The sequence below is a fragment of the Polyergus mexicanus genome, unplaced genomic scaffold, assembly GCF_030449975.1.
Source record: "Polyergus mexicanus isolate NDT 795.1 unplaced genomic scaffold, iyPolMexi1.0 SCAF_10, whole genome shotgun sequence".
In the NCBI taxonomy this organism is placed as follows: domain Eukaryota; kingdom Metazoa; phylum Arthropoda; class Insecta; order Hymenoptera; family Formicidae; genus Polyergus; species Polyergus mexicanus.
In genome coordinates, this window is record NW_027223330.1 from 10,203,099 (window position 1) to 10,221,990 (window position 18,892).

Here is an 18,892-nt window from a genome sequence, read left to right on the forward strand (position 1 = left end):
ATCAACGTAATGCTTATCAGACGTCTACCGAAACTGGAACTCTCTTGGTGATGTCATCAAAATACAAGGATTGCTCGGTTCGCTACCTTTTTAGGCCTGTCGCGAAGGAATCTCGGTCTTTATCAAGGTCACGTTCCCGATCACGGCTCGACCTTGATATCGAGATAACCAACTCCACCGCTCACGCGTGAATTATGCACGGTACCGTTGGAGACCCTGACGAGCGGAATGTCGTGGGTCGCGGAAAGATACGTATAATGTATACACGTATTCGAGCGCGTGTTTGCACGCCGGTGGAACGCGAAATATCTAGAAAAGGAAAAGGAGGAAGGACGCGCGACGATGACGTCCCGACGACGAGAAGGGAGAGGAAGCGTCTACCGATCGTAATACGAGCTTCCACTGCGTGCGAAGTCGATCGATCGAGGACACATGCGCGATTTAGAAGAGATTGTACAATGGATCGGCATTAATGATCGAATCTATGATCTCTCTTTCGCCATTGCTATCGTGAGAAAATATAATTTGGGAGGATAATATTATTAAAAACATATATTTTTTTTTTAATTGTAAAAAAAGAAGATAGCTATATGCGATGGCTAAAAATGATGGAATTAGAAAAGAAAGATGTCAAATTTAAAAAAGGTTTGTCAGGGTGTGAGAAATGTGAAAATTCTCAAGAATTCTTTTACAAATTTTAAATAGACCCCCTCCTTTTTTAAGCTTGAATATAGAGACATCAAGAACAGTTTAACCAAAATAAAGAAGAAAAAAAAAACAATGATCGTAAACATCAAAATTGTTTTCAATCAGTGACATAAGTAAGGGGCAGGAGGTGGATGCATCGCATGACGAGTACACCACGCGACGAGGTGCGGCGAAGCGTGAGGTAACGTCAGGTGGGTGGATGGTGATGGCAAAAAAGGTGGGAGAGCAGAAGTGCCAGAGAGGAGAGAGGGAGAAACGTCTCTCACCTGTGCGCATTTCGTTGGCCTACTCTCGCCACGACGGCCGGATGCTACGCGGCGATCGTCCGGCGTGTCGCGCATAGAGCTTGCTCGCCCGTCGTCAGTTGGATTATCATTTTCAATCATCACCGTAGTCTTCGTCCTCATTAGTGCTCGTGATCGTGTCAGTTGTGCGTGGTCAGTTGTTAGTTCGCGAGATTAGGTGGTTCAGGAGAGAAAGAGAGAGAGAGAGAGAGAACGTCGCGCGTGATGTTGACCACGTCGAGTGCGCGCCGACTATCTGTTCACAAGTCCGTGTTGTCAAAAAGAGAGAGAAAGAAAACAAATTGTCATAACATTCGCACCAGCCCGCTGTGCTGTCTCTAACCGGCGCGGTTCCGCTTTATGGCGCCTGGTTAACGTGCCGGCGCGAACGAGCTACAGTTAGCGCGTGATACTTGACTCTGCCGGGATCACCGGCAGGATGCTGTCAAAAAGACGTACAATCAGGCGCGGATAAATTTTTACGATTGTCAAATTGACTGTCAACGAGTCCTCTAAAATGATCTGCCGTAAGGATACTGCCGTAAGAACGTATAATAGCGACTGTAGCTCGTATTCTTCGGTTCGTTGACTTTTCCTTGATTCCAAAAGTTAAAATATAATGATCTTTAATTTTCTCGTCACATGGTTGAATTAAAATATCTATGACTGTTTGATTTTCATTTTACACCCAACATTTTGAATCTCGCAGTTATTATACATCGTACAAAGGAATTGAATATCACACGATCATACTTGGACGATGAAAATATACGAGAGCTAATGATACCTTTTATTATCACGCTAAATATTGTTATACGATGTTTGAAAGTAATTCTATCTCGCTAGGCAAATACATTCGGCATCGCGCGGTCTCATTTCATTAAACCAACGTAGTATACTCACGTGGAAAATACAAACAGCGAGCAGCCTGGTGCGACGCGATGTTGTGTATCACGTACGTATGTAAATGAACAGTTGTAGCTCGCGGACGACTCGCGGTTTGAACGATCCTCGGTCCGAGGAGAGCCGGGGCAGGAAGAGAGCGATAAGCACGAGTACGATACACGCTTCGTGATCCACAAAAAAAAAAAAAGAAAAAAATGTCGCTCTATCGATTCAGTAAGGGAGGTAGGCTGTTTGTGCAAGGCACGAGGGAGGACGACAAACGTGACGATGGCGTTTCACCCAGTTCAACGGGATCGCGCTCCGCCGACGATCTGCGAGCTATATACACAAAGCGCCGATTGTCGACCGAGGTCTTAGGTAGCGTTTCGAAATGGAGGAGAAACAGGGGAAAGGATTCACGTTGATGTCGCGCTGACAGGAACGCTCTAGGGAGAGACCTGACTGGGTGATTCCTTGACGTTTGCCGGAGGAGTCGTGACTATTTCGCGAGTACTAATTAGCAATTAGTTTAAAAGTAATGTCACCGAGAGAGTGATTGTTATCTTTAATTAATTGGTCTTTACCGAAACAATGAGAAATTATGAATAGTACAGATACAATTAAGGCTGTTTATAATTGTTTAGTGATGAGAAAACGCGATCAAATATATTTATAAAATAAAATAAATATATAGTAATAAAGAATAAAATACTCTTTAACGATCTATGAAACTCTCTCAATGGAATTATGACACTTCCGATTTTACATTGTTGCAACAATGCGCCAGTGTATCGCTAGCATCGATACACTCGGCGTGCAATGGTTTTCTCTCCAATGTTTCTGAGGGGATCTTTTCTCAACGAGATTTAATGAGCTAGCTGTTACATCATCGTGACTTAAATAAAGAGGCATGTCTACCTCGCTCAGCTAAACTCAATTGCAGTTTAATGGAGATAATTTTGCTGCTGGTAACCAAGACCGCACACCTGTAGTTGCGTGCAAGCGCGGCTCGTAAAAATCGGAAAATGATAATTTCACTCGTAGACGCATTTGTACGTAGATATCCGAACAGCGTTGTTTAATGTCAGCGCATCGTCAAATGAATCCTCTTCCAAGTTCGATCGAGCGCGAAACCGTTGCTCGGTTCAACGGTCCGTTTCACGATGGTACGCTCGCATCGCAGGTTCGTCGATCGAATCGACGAAAACGTCGAGACGCGGTGAGAACGGCACGAAGCGCATCGTCACTCGCATCGTTCGTAAAACGACGACTCTGACACGCGGCGAGGAGCGCAGCGTCGCCGAAGACTTGACGAAACGCGCTCATCCGAGGTATCTGCAGGAAGCCGCCAGTGTGTCGACGACGGCTATAACTCGGCATGTTCCAACGAAACCGAAAACCGTCCGGGTAAGCGATCCTATCGCGGAAAATTGTCTCGAGTGGTCCTTTATTACTACTAATTGCATTGTACAATGCCTTTAATTTATGTGTATACGCTCAGTTATTTTTTTTTAAATAAACAGAATTATATATAAAAAAACTGTTTTGAATAAAAGCTTAAATAACTTTTTAAATTTTGAATTATTTTTTCTCAAATGTTGCAATGTCGTTTTTTTAAAATGAAATAATATTTCTATTTCACGACAAATTTTTTTAAGATATTTTACGACAAATTCGATTATGTGCAATAATGTGAGATTTTCATAAAATTATTAATGATATTGTCATTGTTGCTTTTAAATACGAGGGGAAAAAGAAAATATCTTCAATAAAAAAAGTGTTTATTAATCATTAATTAAAATACTGTTTAAAGACAATATAATGCGATATCTCGATTATTAAACATTTCACTTTATTGCACATTATCGAATTTGTCATAAAATATCTCACAAAACTGTAGTAAAATAGATACAATATATTATTCCATTTCAGAAAAATAAAATTCATGAAAAACATTACAAAAAATATTTAAAAAATTTTTTTAAGCCATTATGTAAATTTCCTAAAACACACACACACACAATAAAATTTATTCAAAACATTTTTTTTATAAAACTCTTTTATTAAAAGAAACTGAGTATATACATTTAAACAAAACAGTGTATAATCGATGGAGAAGGCTAATATTGCAACAATTAACAATTTTGATTTAACTATTGGCAATGTCTACGGCAAGTACCTATATTTGGTAAGCGTAGCTGAAAGTAAGGCAAGCACGATAATGTTTCCATAAATCTTTCAGAGAGCTGGGAAAGAATCCGTCTCGTAAAAGCACCCGATTTAAACGCTCTCCCAAAAGAAACACTCTCTCTCGTCGTAACGGACGCGTCGCCTTAATTAGGTTTAGAACGCTTACAGCGGCCTGTTTCGCGGCATCGCTCCCGCATTAGCTCTATTACCTCTATTCTGTTCTTAATCCGTTATTTCGCTTCTATGAAATTAACACTCGCAAGAGAGATATATATTATTTTCCTTAAGTTAGACGGACGCGTACGGGACGTTAATTGTAGTGGCATATGAAAAACGAAAGTCGGCGAAAATGCGGTTTCTACTTATTTGTCGATAGCCGCTTTCGATGTTACTCAACGCAACGACGATAGACGAGATTCGCGAGGATCAAGTTTAGAAGACGCGATAGCCGATGTCTTCGATATACTCGTTGAAAGTGTGTTCATTTATGGCAATCAATGTACGATAAATTAGGGTGCCGATTTCCTGGAATTGTCAAAGATTTTTTTTTATACCTGGAGAAATCGGGGGAATGATCGTGGAATTTTATTGGGACTTGGGGAATTTTTTAACAAATTTTCTCTCTTTGATAATCTTGTTATCTCATATTGTTAACAATCGGTGAGCCAAATGAATTATAGTATTTAAGATATATATTATAAATATATATCTATCTTTGTTTATATATATTCAATATCTTAACGAAAAATTGAATATACAGTACATATTCTTTGTTGTAATTTTTAGTGATAAAAAAAAAAATGAAAATATGCAAATAAAAAATAAAAAAAAAATTTTTTTTAAATATTCTGTTTACCTGAAATTTTGAACAAAAATATCTGGAAGATCAGAAAATTTTCAGAGAATTTTTTACAAGATTTGAATGGATACTCTGATTTAAAAAAAAAAAAAAAAAAAAAAAAAAAAAAAAAAAAAAATGGAGTTACCTCGACGAAGAATTTACATCGGCATCCTTTCGCAACCTGTTGCTGCGAATTGCATAGGTTGGGGAAACAGATGACACAGTCGGCTGTGCTCATCCGAATAACGCATATCTCACACGCGTAAACTCGAGAAACCGCGATGACCCGAATACTAACGCCAGCCTTTATCAATGCCAATGGCAGCAATAATTTCAAATGGATGCGATCTCAATTTCAGCCAGTCAGTGCCAATGTCAAGTCTATTGCCAACGATATTTGTCTCTATTATTTCACTACTTGAGCGAATTTGGTAGTTAGCCAGGCGGTCAAATGCTCTTTCATCATTAAACAACTAAGAGAGCTCGAAGTAGGAAAATCACCGAGAAACATATAAGAGGAATCCGATAAACAATTTTATTCCACCATCTCTAAGAGCTTTTATGGAAAAGAGAGGAGCGTAGATATACATTCTTCCCTCTTTTATATTTATATCAGATTTTTTTAAATGTTACGTGCATTTTAGTTGAATGATTTATTTATTTCTCAAATACTGATGAAGTTGTCAAAGCCCTGTGGTTTACTATATTATTATTGAGTTAATGTTATCTCGAAATAAAATATGAATGAAACATGAAAGGCACGAGGCAAGATACAGGAAGGAAGCTTATGTTGTTTCTTCCAGTTTTATACATCTTAAAAACGGAAATATAATAATATAATAATTTTGCGGTATTATTAAAACAACACTTGATGAATGTTTTTTTTTTTTGCCGAAGAGAGAATATAACATGCACAAACATTTTCATATATTTTACGATTACTATTTTACGTATATTAAAATGTGAGCATGACAATAGCGTTGGTTCAGTGAACGTAAACGAAAGATACGCCTTAGATAACAATGATACATAATTTCTAATAATCGATGAGTATGTAACTCTGGAAAATATAGGAAGGTGATGTACATAAAAGATGGATATATACGTATATAGGCACGATATAACATATACGTATATATGTAAGATAAGATAACTCTTGGCGTTAAGATAAGACGTGGGAAACTGAAAACTTTTCTAATACACAAAAATCGCATTCACCTGAGAGTCGTTTTGTTGAATTTTTCTTGCTCTACATATATTCATGAATTTTTACATTATCGCAATAAATTTAAAACTAATACATATAAAATTAAAACTTAATTAATAATATTTTAATTGCGCGATTAAAGTCGTGAGCAACATTTTCTCGGCGCCGGCCGCCTAGTAAAATGTCAATAGTTCTTCAAAGGTTGCAGCGTTCAGTTTCTATTAATGTCAAACTCGAAATTATAACGGGTGGAAGTGAATACACGTATAACATTTATATAACAATTTCATGCTTGACAATTTTAAATTAAACCCGTCTTAGCTTTCGAATGCAACAGTAAACGCTCATCGAGCATTACACTATAGTTATCGAAAATTTTCAGAGATTATTATTTATTAAAAAAGACTTTCATTTTCATTCTAAAATGAGTGTTGCAGCGTATATTTTATTGATTTCTTTTCTACTTATTGCAAAAATAAAATACAAAATAACACATTGGTGGACGAATCAACATATATTGATACAAAACATCTATTTTTAAGAAATGATTATATTACGAAAAATTATTATATAGGGCGTCCCCAATTTAAATGGCAAAACTTCAGGAGCGTGTAGGGGACCGAAAAGCTAAGACAGAAAGTCCTTTAGAGGTTTGCTCGTTTTTGCTTCATTTTGGAGAAAATCACAAAAAAAGAAAAAAACAAGTTTCCGTTTTTTTACTTATTTATTTACATTTTATTTATGTTATCATTTATTTAACGCAGATATTGTTCAAAGTATTGCTCTCTTGCAGCATGGAGGCATTACATCTAGCACTAACCTCATTAATTGCAGCTAGACATTGTTCTAGTGATATTTGGTGCACTGCATCTATGATTTGGTTTCTTTCTTAATTGCTCTCTTGAATTTATTGGCATCGTGAAGGATAACATTCTTGATGTTAGTGTTTACATATGTAAGGAACCTTGAAGCAGAAAGTTTATTCGGTGCCAATCGACGCGAGAGAGCAACTGACAATGAGAGATTGAATTTTTGCGATTTTCTCTAAAATGGAGCAAAAACGAGCAAACCTTTAAAAGACGGACTTCTTGTCTTAGTTTTTCGGTTTCTTACAGGCTCTTGAAATTTTGCCATTTAAATTGGGGACACTCTGTATATAAATTATTATGTTATGTCAAGAAACTGATATTTTATATTCGATGTATTTTTTTCTGTTTGCAGATATCGGACATAGTAGTCGGTCAAGAACCGAACGTGACAGCGCGCGAGGCTCTTTTGAGATGGGCCCGACGATCGACTGCCCGATATCCCGGAGTCCGGGTGACCGACTTCACTGGTTCCTGGCGGGACGGCTTGGCTTTCAGTGCTCTTCTCCATCGGAATCGGCCGGATCTCGTCGATTGGAGAAGTGCACGTTCAAGCCAGCCGCGCGAGCGACTCGATCGGGTCTTCTACGTCGCCGAGCGCGAGTATGGCGTTACGAGGCTTCTCGATCCAGAAGGTAACGACCGATTAAGCGTGACGCATCTTACCGAGATGCATCAGTTAGTTTCCAACATTGTCGTTCAGCAATGATCCATAATCGTAAATTGTTGTATTCTCACGTCATTCGACTGGAAATTTAAAGCAGAGAAAGAGGACCGGAATAAGCTCGTTATAATTTCTCTGTGACCGTGTATCATTTTAGGCTGCTTGTGCCTTCATCTTACAAAGAGGTCTTTCGCGATACAGTTCTATTGTTATATCTCGTATACGTTTACGTATGCGTGCGTGAGGTTTAGTTCCCTTGCGGATGGAACGTGGTGGCGATGCACGTTCTTTCTGGTCACGGTACCTGACCAGAATCGCTTCCGGTCTCAGTTCGTATACCGTAACGTCGCGCCATCGGCAGTCGTCGTAATTGTGCTTTCTATATACTTGGATCTTGTAGATATATATCTGACATTGGGGGAGTCAGGTTGCAAAGAAAAGCGAAACAGAATCCACAGATAATATATCCATAATTCGATACGGCTTACTACAATAGGTTTAACTAGATTTCCACTGTAGATAGATAACATTTGTGGCTCTTTAATGATCTTTTAAACATATCGATAGCTTATTTTTGATAACAAAGTCACTTTTGTTTTCAAGATGTGAGACTAAAAAAACAAGTCTGAAATTTAACAAAGCTTTCAAGAAAAGTTGATCAGATACAATTTATCAAGTTTGTTTTACATATATAATTATGCAACTTGTACATATATGCGCAGATGTTGATACTCCCGAACCGGACGAGAAGTCCTTGATAACGTACATCTCTTCGCTCTACGATGTATTCCCGGAACCGCCGGCCATTCACCCTCTGTACGATGCCGAGGCGCAAAGACGATCCGCAGAATATCGTGAGCTCGCGACCTCGCTTCACATGTGGATTCGCGAGAAGATGGCCCTCATGCAGGAACGATCCTTCCCGCCCACTCTGATCGAGATGAAGAAACTGGCAGCGGACAGCACCAAATTCAAGAACGAGGAGGTACCACCACGATACAGGGACAAACAGAGATTGACGTATATCTTTAGAGACCTGCAAAAATACTTCGAAGCGGTAGGTGAAGTGGACATGGAACCGGAATTGCATATTGATGTTATAGACAAGAATTGGAATCGCTTGATGATGCTACATCAGGAACGCGAGCAATCTATTATTGACGAAATTAAACGGTACGTACAATTATCATAATATTGATTAAATGTAAATATATATATGTTTGATTACGCATGTTGATTGGTAGACTTGAGCGTCTTCAACGACTTGCCGAGAAAGTGCATCGCGAGATGAAAACTACCGATAACAGGCTGGAGGAGCTCGAGCGACGCGTGGAGGATGAAGCTCGCAAGCTCGATCGCCTTCATCCTTTGGAGGCGAAACACGCGGTGGATTTGCTGGAACAGGACATACGCAGCACAGAAACCCAGATACAGAATATATTTACCGATGTGCATACCCTTACGGAGGGTAGATACAGTCAGGCGCCTGAGCTTCACAAAAGGTAAAGCATTGATGTTTTTATTTCACATGTGTTTTATCACAAACAAATTAAAAGATTCACACTCTGAAATATTAATATGCAATTTAGATTCTTTATTTGCACGTAACGCGCGCATATTTCTCGTATTTGTTTTTACTCTCATTATCTGTGCTAATGAATGAACTATTAGCGCGCGCTTTCCATAACAGCTTTCGAAAATTCAGTCCTCTATCGCACATTTTCTACGATTTTCAAATTATCTCGTATTATTTAAATATTTTTTAAAATTTGACAAAGAGTTTCTATATTGTCTTAAATTTATATTTAGCTAATAATGCATGCTAAAATAATATTAATTAATGTGATAGATAATATAAATCAATATAATACTTGCAGTTAACAAATATATGTCTATATCTGATTTTTAGAGTGCAGAAATTGCATCAAAGATGGGTTGTGTTGCGATCACTCTTGCACAGGCGTCTAGTACAACCGCTCTCCGTGGTTTCCTTCCCCGTTGAGGAGCGCGTTGTCACAAAACATCGCACTACGGTCCACGAGACGCGATTGGTCGACACCAATCCTCATTTCCGTGCGTTACACGATTGCATAGATTGGTGTAAGAGCAAATTGAAGCATTTGCAAGAAGCTGACTACGGATCGGATCTACCTAGCGTGCAAAATGAATTAGATGTACATCAGAGAGAACATAAAAACATTGATCAGTTCCAAGATAAGGTCGATAAGTGCGTGCAGGCGAAGAACAATTTCCACGGCGAGGAACTCACGTTGTACAGCCAGCATCTCGGCACTCTGCAGAAGCTTTATGCCGAGCTTCTTGCCGTATCGAATAAAAGACTCTCCGATTTAGATACTCTACACGATTTCATACAATCGGCGACTGGTGAGCTAGTTTGGTTGAACGCTAAGGAAGAAACCGAAATCACGCGCGATTGGAGCGACAAGAATCTTAACGTACAGAGTATTGAGCAATATTACGAGGTTAGTTATAGAATTTTTTTAAAAAGAAATGATAAAAATGCAATTTTGCAATATTGTACAGTTTTTGTAAGATCTAGATATATGCTAATATATATAATATCGTTGAATTTACGTCATTTTCACGATGATGTCACTAATAATATTTCTTGTTTTGTTGAATTGAATTAATAAATTGGAGATTTTCTTCTTTCTAAAGCAAACGTATGGATCGGGCATAGAGGTAAAGAATATTGAAAAATATACACTTATACCTTTTAATTTTTAATCTGGCGTTTAATTATGTTAGATATTATTTTCTTTAATTTTTTTAATTACAAAATTATTCGGTTGTGGCTCAATTTTTGATTAAAATTATACTCTCAAATTTTCTGCACATACGAATTGGAAATATATATTTTTGCTTGCAGTCTTTGATGAGCGATTTAGAGAAGCGCGAGATACAATTTTCGGCAGTGCAAGATCGCGGTGAGGCACTAATTCTTCAGCATCACCCCGCGGCGAAAACTATCGAAGCTTACATGGCTGCCATGCAAACTCAATGGGCCTGGCTGCTACAACTCACATTATGTCTCGAGGTGCATTTGAGACACGCCGCCCAAAACCAGCAATTCTTTAAAGATATTCAGCAGACCGAGCAGTTGATCTCTAAACACGATGAAACATTGAATACCATTTACTCGCAATCTGATTTCTCATTGGATGAGGGAGAACGACTCTTGAAAGGCATGCAAGAGTTGCGCGAGGAACTCAATAATTGTCATATTCATGTGCAGAGACTTGTGGAAAGAGCAAAAGACATCGTTCCGATGAAGCAACGCAAGCAACCTGTTGTGCGACCGTTACAGGTCACTTGTATCTGTAACTACAAACAAGTCAATGTAAGTATTATTGACAGTATTTCTTAATTTGGAGAAGTAGCACTTTGAATATATAATCTTATCTATATAATTTTTCTAGATGTCCATCGAGAAAGGAGAGCAATGCACATTATACGACAATTCTGGCAGAGTAAAGTGGCGTGTCAAAAACACGCAGGGTGTGGAATCTCCTGTACCGGGTGTCTGTTTCGCATTACAACCTCCTGATAAAGAAGCATTGGATGCCGCTGAAAGGTTAAGACGACAATATGACAGAAGCATTGCTCTCTGGCAACGAAAAGAATTGAGACTAAGACAAAACATGATATTTGCGACTATCAAAGTGGTCAAAGGTTGGGACTTACCACAGTTTTTGGCAATGGGACAAGATCAACGTACCGTTATCAGAAATGCGCTGAATGAAGACGCAAATAAATTGCTTTCCGAGGGAGACCCGGCAGATCCACAGCTTAGAAGATTGAAACGGGAAATGGCGGATGTCAACCGACTTTTCGATGATTTCGAGAAGCGCGCCAGAGCCGAGGAGGAATCGAAGAACGCCGGACGCATTTTCAATGAACAGGCGTCTTCGCTTCAGCAGGAACTCGATGAGGCCGAGAGAATTTTAAATACGCGCATAGCCGCGCCTTTACCACGAGATCTCGATAGTCTGGAATATCTTGTGTTGCAGCACAAAGATTTTGAGCAGAACCTGCAACGCCTAGCACCAGACGTGGAACAAATACAACAGACGTTCCGCGGAATCACTTTGAAGACTCCAGCGATGAGGAACAAGCTCGATAACATCACGACCAAGTGGAAACATCTGTGGAACCTACATAACTTGTATATCGAACGTTTGAAATGTATCGAGATCGTGCTGTCTAGCCTCGAGGAAAATACGACGGTTATCTCTGACTTTGAGATCAAATTAGCCTCTTTTGGCGAATTACCTTCAGACATCAAGGGTCTTCAAAGCGTATTAGAGGATCTTATGGTTCTGCAGAATGCTATCGCGCATCAGCAGGTGTCGGTGGATCAATTGAACGAGGATGCGCATAATGCCAGGCGTCTCGTAGAAAAATCGAGACCAACTCATCGTGGTCCACATGGTGACATGGACAGATTAGACGCTGAGGTTAACAAATTGAACGCGCGATGGACAAATGTCTGCGGACAACTAGTTGATAGATTGCGAAGCGCCGAAACTGCCTATGGATTGGCACAACAATATCAAAACTCATATCAGAATGAAGTGGACTTCGTCGACGAGTCGTACGGAAAACTCGAACTGGAGAACACAAAGGTAATGTTAGATTTTAACGATATATTATTCTCTCATGTGTTATCAAGATTGTGAAATTACGAGTCTTTATGGGTGTAGAATCTGCTGAGCAAGGTACTGGATCGCGCACCGGCAATCGAGGCTGTGAACATGACAGGCGGCAGATTGATTCGTGAAGGAAAGGTAATAACAAATGGATCGTGATGTATATTACGGTGCTAGTAAGCCTTTTATAGATAGCCTTAGCTTACGGTGTGAATGCTTGCATGAATGGAGTTCTGCGTGTGTCTTACATACATACAGGTCTCATCACAACCACTATTTTACGGGTTTCGAGATTTTCAGAAATTATGTACGCGACGAACCTTCTTCATTTAGCACTCGTCGGAGCGGCCGCTTTTCTTTAACGGCTGGGATATCGAGCGAGCAGCTGCAAGGCGCACTGAGACGCGCTGCATCTGTATATAAACATGAACGTTCCTTTACAGTCGAATCTGCTGCTGTTTTTTCGGCGCCTTCTTCACGTCGGCGATGTCACATTAATTTTCTACCTGTGGTAGAATTTTCTATTTATATACGGGCCCCGTGCCATTAAACGACAAAAACCGTCTTTTAACTGTTATTTATTAAGTAAATGTACTCACTTGTGTAACACACGGAACGATAGAATTTGAAGCAGCGCGCCTTTATAATATCACTGAACTTTCTGTCCTTTTTAACTTTAATGGAAACCTTGTTAACTCAATTACATCAGAAGCACGGTTGAATGAGCTGCACAATCTCGTGTTTAGCGGCGATTTAGTGCTAATTTTTTTTATAAATGTTAGACGCGCATATATTGCTTAAATGCTTTATGAAATGATTGACATTTTCCCAAGAACTCTGGACTCATAGATAACCCATAGCATGCGCAAGGTGGAGCCTAATCGATTAATACATAGTTCGCGAAGATAGATATAACGAATGCTCACGTTTATATTTTGATACGCATTTTAGGTATATTTCTTTATCAATATTAATTGCAGCGTGATTTAATTAAGTGCTTGTTCTTGGTGCGTACGCACGATTATAACGTAATCCCCGAAATTATTCGAAGCATATTTAAAATTTGACGTATCCTCGAGTAACTAGCAGCTATCATTTTATTATGCACCTATTTTCTGAAACCACATTGGATTGTCAAAATTGTGCAAAGACCGCGATAATGATCCGCGTGGCAGTTTCAACGCCTCATCTCTCGCTGTCGCTTTCGGAGGCTAACGGTAATTGGCACACACACACACACATACACACAGCGATCTAATTTCACTAACCATAACGGACTAACCGGAAACCCCTAGATCTACGGACAAAGGCTCCGAGCGTTCAAAGAACAATTGGAAGATATCTGCCCGTCCTTGGACGCGTCGGTGAAGAGGCCGCGAAGAGATTCCGTTATTACGGTCGATAATGTTGCGCGTGATCTAGATACGCTGAACCGGAGATATACGACCCTTGTGAATCTGCTCGAAGAACGGATTAAGCAATTGGTGCTCCTACATCCTGAAGACATTTCCTTACAGGTGAGTTCACGCATATTATTTTCGCCGTGATTGAAATCATCTCTGAGAGGATGTTGTATGACATAATTTTGGTGGCCTCGTGACTGGAAGAAGGCATGAACCTTTAATAATATGCCATGCAATATTCTTTTAAGAAAGAACACTGTCATATGTAATCTCATTAGAGTTGATCTCCGAAAGAATATAGTATAATCTGACGTGTGTATTTTTTCTGTCATTGTTATTGAGCAATCGAGAATCAGTTTAAAATTGTTCAGGTGAACTGGTGAATTTTAGATTATATTTAACCTTTAGCACAATGTGTATATGAGTACGGCGTGTTGAAACGTGAACGGAATTAATGTTGGGAACCGAATCTCGACAAGGTCTGTAATTTGCATTGCTGATGGGTAAACGTCGAGAATCCACGAAGTGGATCCGCTATTAAACTTTCGATCGTAACACTTGGATATTCGACGAGCGCCTCATTGCATGATCACGAATTAGAACTGCTTCTAATCACGCGATCGTATTGTTCCTCGGCGAGAGTTTATTAACATCAAAGTTTTCCGGATACGAGTTCTACATTTTGATTCTTATAAAATATAGATATATCATTTTCCAAAAGCATGTGTCAAAACTTGAAAAATAATATCTTTTTACTCTTATATATATATAGCATAGTTAAAAAAAATTATATTAAACTAGAATTAGCTTGAGATAAATACATGAATAAGTGTGCTCTTAATTATTATTGTTCTTCAAAGGTAGCGCTTGCGATATTCGGATGAAAAGAGCCATGGATGTATTTTCTTAACATTGAAAACAAAGAGTAGTCTAATACTTTATTGAAATAACTCGTTCGAAACTGTTCGACGAACTGCGAGTGACTTAAGATTGAAATTAATGAGCGGAGATGAGGCAAGCAGATATATGAACGAGCGCACTCATGATGAAAACCTGTATGCCCACATATCTCCCACAGGTATAATTATATTCCGAATGACGACGACATCAGAAATAGCGACTATTTTTCTCGCTAGTAATACGCGGTAGACCTTGCGAATCGTTGGGAAATCGTGCGAAGGAAAGTGCCGGAAGGAGACTTTTTTTTCTTTACTTTTTTTTATATCGCCGCCGGTTTGTCGTCGAGTTGTCGTGCGTTATCGTTGGTCACCGTTGGTCACGTTGGTGCCTCAAGGCTACTTTCGTCGTGACTGAACGAAACAGCACTTTGACAGGCGACCGACTTTCATTCGATTAACGACTGCTTTTCGTCTTTCCCGCTCGTGTCGCGGTCTCGTGTAGGATCGATAGGGCCGGCCGGCGCAAAGACAGAACGGCAGAAGAGCAGTGTCGGCGCGTTTGTATCTATTGAGGCCCCTATGTGTTTGATTAATATGTTAATTTGAATGGAAGAAAAAAAATGGGAAGAAATGTACATATATTTCGAGCGTACATTTTAATTAACTTTGTCACGAATCTTAGAAAGTGGAAATTGCGCGAGTTTCGTTTGTACACTTATTATCTTCTTATCGCCATTATTTGATTATTATTATGCTTCATTCTCAGTTAATTAAAATCTTCAATTTGAATTTCCCGAGTCAGAAATTAATAACATCCGCGGCATGAAGACGACGATAAATCTTGAATATCTGTTGTGAATAATGGATATCCGTTAAAATCAGCTGAGCATCTTTCATGCTTGACATGTTCCCGAAATAAGTGAGAAAATATCCAATACTGGCTGGCTTACATCAACAGTAACTGAAAACTTGTGAAACGAGTTTTTTTTTCTATCTCTCCCTCCTTTTTCTTGAGAATAAAGGCGTAGCCGATTGCGTAACGCGCTCGATGAGGGTCATTTAAATTGCAGATGATTAAATTGGCCAAGGCCAATTTTGAGCGCGTGTAATTCGCCAAAATCTTGAACGTGCAAAGCTCCCTGAACGCACCGCCAGTTGCGCCCACGCTTAAATGCGCCACTGGGGCGGCGTCTCGCGTCCGAGAGTAGCGTCACCGAGGAAGCCACCGTAGTGAGGGACAGTCGGTCGCACGGCTGACCGTCTACGTCAAGCATGCTCGCCGGTCGATTAGACTCGTCGTCTTCCTCGTCATCGTCGTAGCGTTAGATAGATAGAAACGTGACTCCGATGTGAGCGATCATGATGATCGTGCGAAAGGTACGAAAGGATGACATATCGTTTACTGTAACTCTGAAAACGGATACCAGTAAAGATCTGAGAATCGTCAGCGAAATTGGAGGTAGAGATGATTCCACGTGATCGAGTGATATAAATTGACAAAGGAGATTCATTACAAAATTTATTACGGGTATAAAAGAGAACGTGTTATGTCCGATAAGTAGAGTGTCAATCAAGTTACATGAGTCCGATAATAGTGTTCGTGCTTGACAAATGAAGATCATAAGGCAATTAATCTTTTACGAGTCTGTTTTTTTTTTTTTTTTTTTTTAAGTGTCATTTAAGGTGTCTTGAAAGTTTTATAATTATCACGTAAAATGACGCCGTTTTGGAGTTTTAAGTTGACATATGTTAAAATGACTCGTAACGTTCTTTGTCTTCCCTAAAGTCTTCAGAAAAAAAAATAATCCTCCGCAGTCTCAATATTTATTTAGAGCTTGACACGAATTTAATTTTGCATTCTCAAATATGTTCCTTTAAGATGGCATGAAATGATGGTATGTCAAATTGTGAGTGCGTAATCTTGTGAAATTTATCGGTACAAAGTTCTTATATCGTGAACTTACAATAATAAATGATTCTTAAGGACTTCTTTTTACGAGCGATGAATGTGTCATTCTTTACGATGATCTCTGGGTATCATCTGGTAATACTTTTTGTATATATTTTACGGTCGATGTTTATTATTATTGCGAATATCGACTAACTTTATCACCAACATTCACATTCGCATACGCTATTTTATCGTTGACATGTTTGTGTATATATTCGCATTTAGATTTTATCAAATACGAATATATATATATATATATACTTATAAGTGAAATAAATCGTAGAATTGTCAATATCTTTATATATATGTATATACACGGTATATTTTTAAAAAATTGAAATAAAAAAGCCTTCTTTTTAGGGTTTCTTAATTTAAACAGAATCAAGAAGGTTTAGGATTAACTCCCACATATACGTATGACATTTATGAAATTTTTTGCTGATATTTGACTGCGTTATCATTACACTCTTATCGCTTGCTACGCGATGTATTTGATTATACGCCGATCCGGCAAGATAATGCCGGATAAGTCTTTTATAGCGCAATTTTTTTAGCAATCGATTTTTTTCGTGATAAAATATTATTAAGTGTAGAAATACGGATGTATTGGCAGATGCGACAGATTGCACCGACCAATTGCATTGTTATTTTTCCCGGGAGAGCTCGCATCTTTAGATTCGTGTGTGTTCGACGTCTAAATAGCGGATTCTTATTTTAACGCGTGCACAGGGTGACCCACAAATACTGGTATATTTGGACGACGGTTTTCTAGATTATACGCGGAATTGATCTCCGTATCTAAATTTTTTGTCTCTTATTTTGATACTTCGTTCACCGAGGAATCTTTTAATTTCAGTTGCTCGACAACTTCAACAAAATTTTACTAACGTTCTAAAATTAAAACAGTCATCTCTCACTTTCCTTTATTTGATCTCTGTTTACAATGTAAACTGATGCTTTCAGAAGAGCATACGTTCATAAAACTACGTTACTCGGGCATTATAATTCAACAGCGATGAAATTTTGCTTGACAAACGCAAGGCTCGAAATATATATGCTATATATATATATATGACGTAGGCGAGTTGAATGACTTCCCGATTACTTTTCGAATGTGTAATATACACAATACAAATTTTAAATACATACTAATGTAATTGTGCGACCGGTAGAGTAAAGGCGATCGATAGTGACAATACTGTCAGTCGAAGGTTAGCGATTCCATTAATTAGATATAATTTCTTCGATCGATGAATTTATGATATAGATAAATCAATGACGAGTTGCAAAATGATATTTTGGTGTAACTAAATTATTTTTTTTTTTTTCAAGATTTTTAAACCAAAAGCGTCTTGGATTGTTTTCCATTTCATGTCAGATCGTACGTGTTCTCTTATATTTTGGGATCGCAGTAGACAATGATAAGGACACCAGCTGTTCCGCATTTGCGATGACAAGCTGATCGCGTGGATGTCTAGGCAGATGTATCGCGTCCGAAATTATATTATATATGTATTTGGTCGCGTTCGGAATTAGGTAATTAAAAGGTAGGCGCGCCTGTTGCTTGGCATTAAAATTTTGCGTAAGAATAGTAACGTGCGTCGCGAATATCGCTATATTTAAGAGTCCCGTCTCGGCTGAAAGAGCTCGCGTAGTACATGAGTCCAATTATATACTAGTTTCGCGAATGTAAACTTATGCATCGCCCGTCACGTTTCGTCGATTCATTTAAAAACGAAAAGTCCATGGTTTTTATGTGATGAACGATTATAGCAAGACGTTGATGTAGGTGTCAGTCTGATTTATGAAAAAGAGATATCGACAGATATGTTCAGTGTCTTCGATGATAATGACATTAATTGCTCTCGCGAACGGTAGTTTTAATAAATGATATCGAGAAATATTTTTTATAAATTTCATTTCTAATCATATTTGCTATTAAAAAAATTATTTTTATGATGACTTTATCGAAGAAAAATTAAGCAAGGTTGTAAAATTAAATAAAGGATCTGTAATCTGTATATGATCTCGCGGATTCTAAACGTATAATATAGGAAGGAATATATGTAATCACGTAAAGCGTACGTTTCTTATATGTATGAAACTGTTTTCTGCAAGTTGAACAATGTTTACTTTCAGCGTGTTCTTCAAGAACAAAGGCCACTGCGAACGTTCCGCACAGAGTTCAATATATATGAAAGCACCACTAGCGAGGAGCGTTATACATCCACGACCACACATTATACCCAGTCGCAGTGAGTATGACTTAAAAGCGTTAAAAGTAGTACGATTGAAGAGCTTATCTTCAAAACATGTCCAATTTA

General features: G+C 38.6%; 1 protein-coding gene across 49 annotated transcripts in view; it reads left to right on the forward strand.

Moving 5' to 3' along the window:
• The window catches only part of Shot (dystonin-like protein short stop), a 104,689-nt gene that overhangs the window by 48,089 nt on the left and 37,708 nt on the right, over window positions 1-18,892 (forward strand). For 30 of the 49 annotated variants that reach the window (XR_011447483.1, XM_070303348.1, XM_070303351.1 and 27 more), the window contains 10 exons: window positions 7,337-7,616; window positions 8,368-8,818; window positions 8,890-9,147; window positions 9,555-10,128; window positions 10,325-10,348; window positions 10,536-11,006; window positions 11,086-12,291; window positions 12,370-12,453; window positions 13,611-13,832; window positions 18,708-18,823. Coding sequence is in view for 48 of the 49 variants with exons in the window: in XM_070303348.1 (XP_070159449.1) it covers window positions 7,337-7,616; window positions 8,368-8,818; window positions 8,890-9,147; window positions 9,555-10,128; window positions 10,325-10,348; window positions 10,536-11,006; window positions 11,086-12,291; window positions 12,370-12,453; window positions 13,611-13,832; window positions 18,708-18,823 (3,686 nt within the window). In the remaining variant the exon portion in view is untranslated. Of the gene's footprint in view, window positions 1-937; window positions 2,256-3,060; window positions 3,285-7,336; window positions 7,617-8,367; window positions 8,819-8,889; window positions 9,148-9,554; window positions 10,129-10,324; window positions 10,349-10,535; window positions 11,007-11,085; window positions 12,292-12,369; window positions 12,454-13,610; window positions 13,833-15,886; window positions 15,995-18,707; window positions 18,824-18,892 lie in introns of those variants that run through there. The other 19 variants (XM_070303356.1, XM_070303361.1, XM_070303376.1 and 16 more) reach the window with 10 other exon arrangements.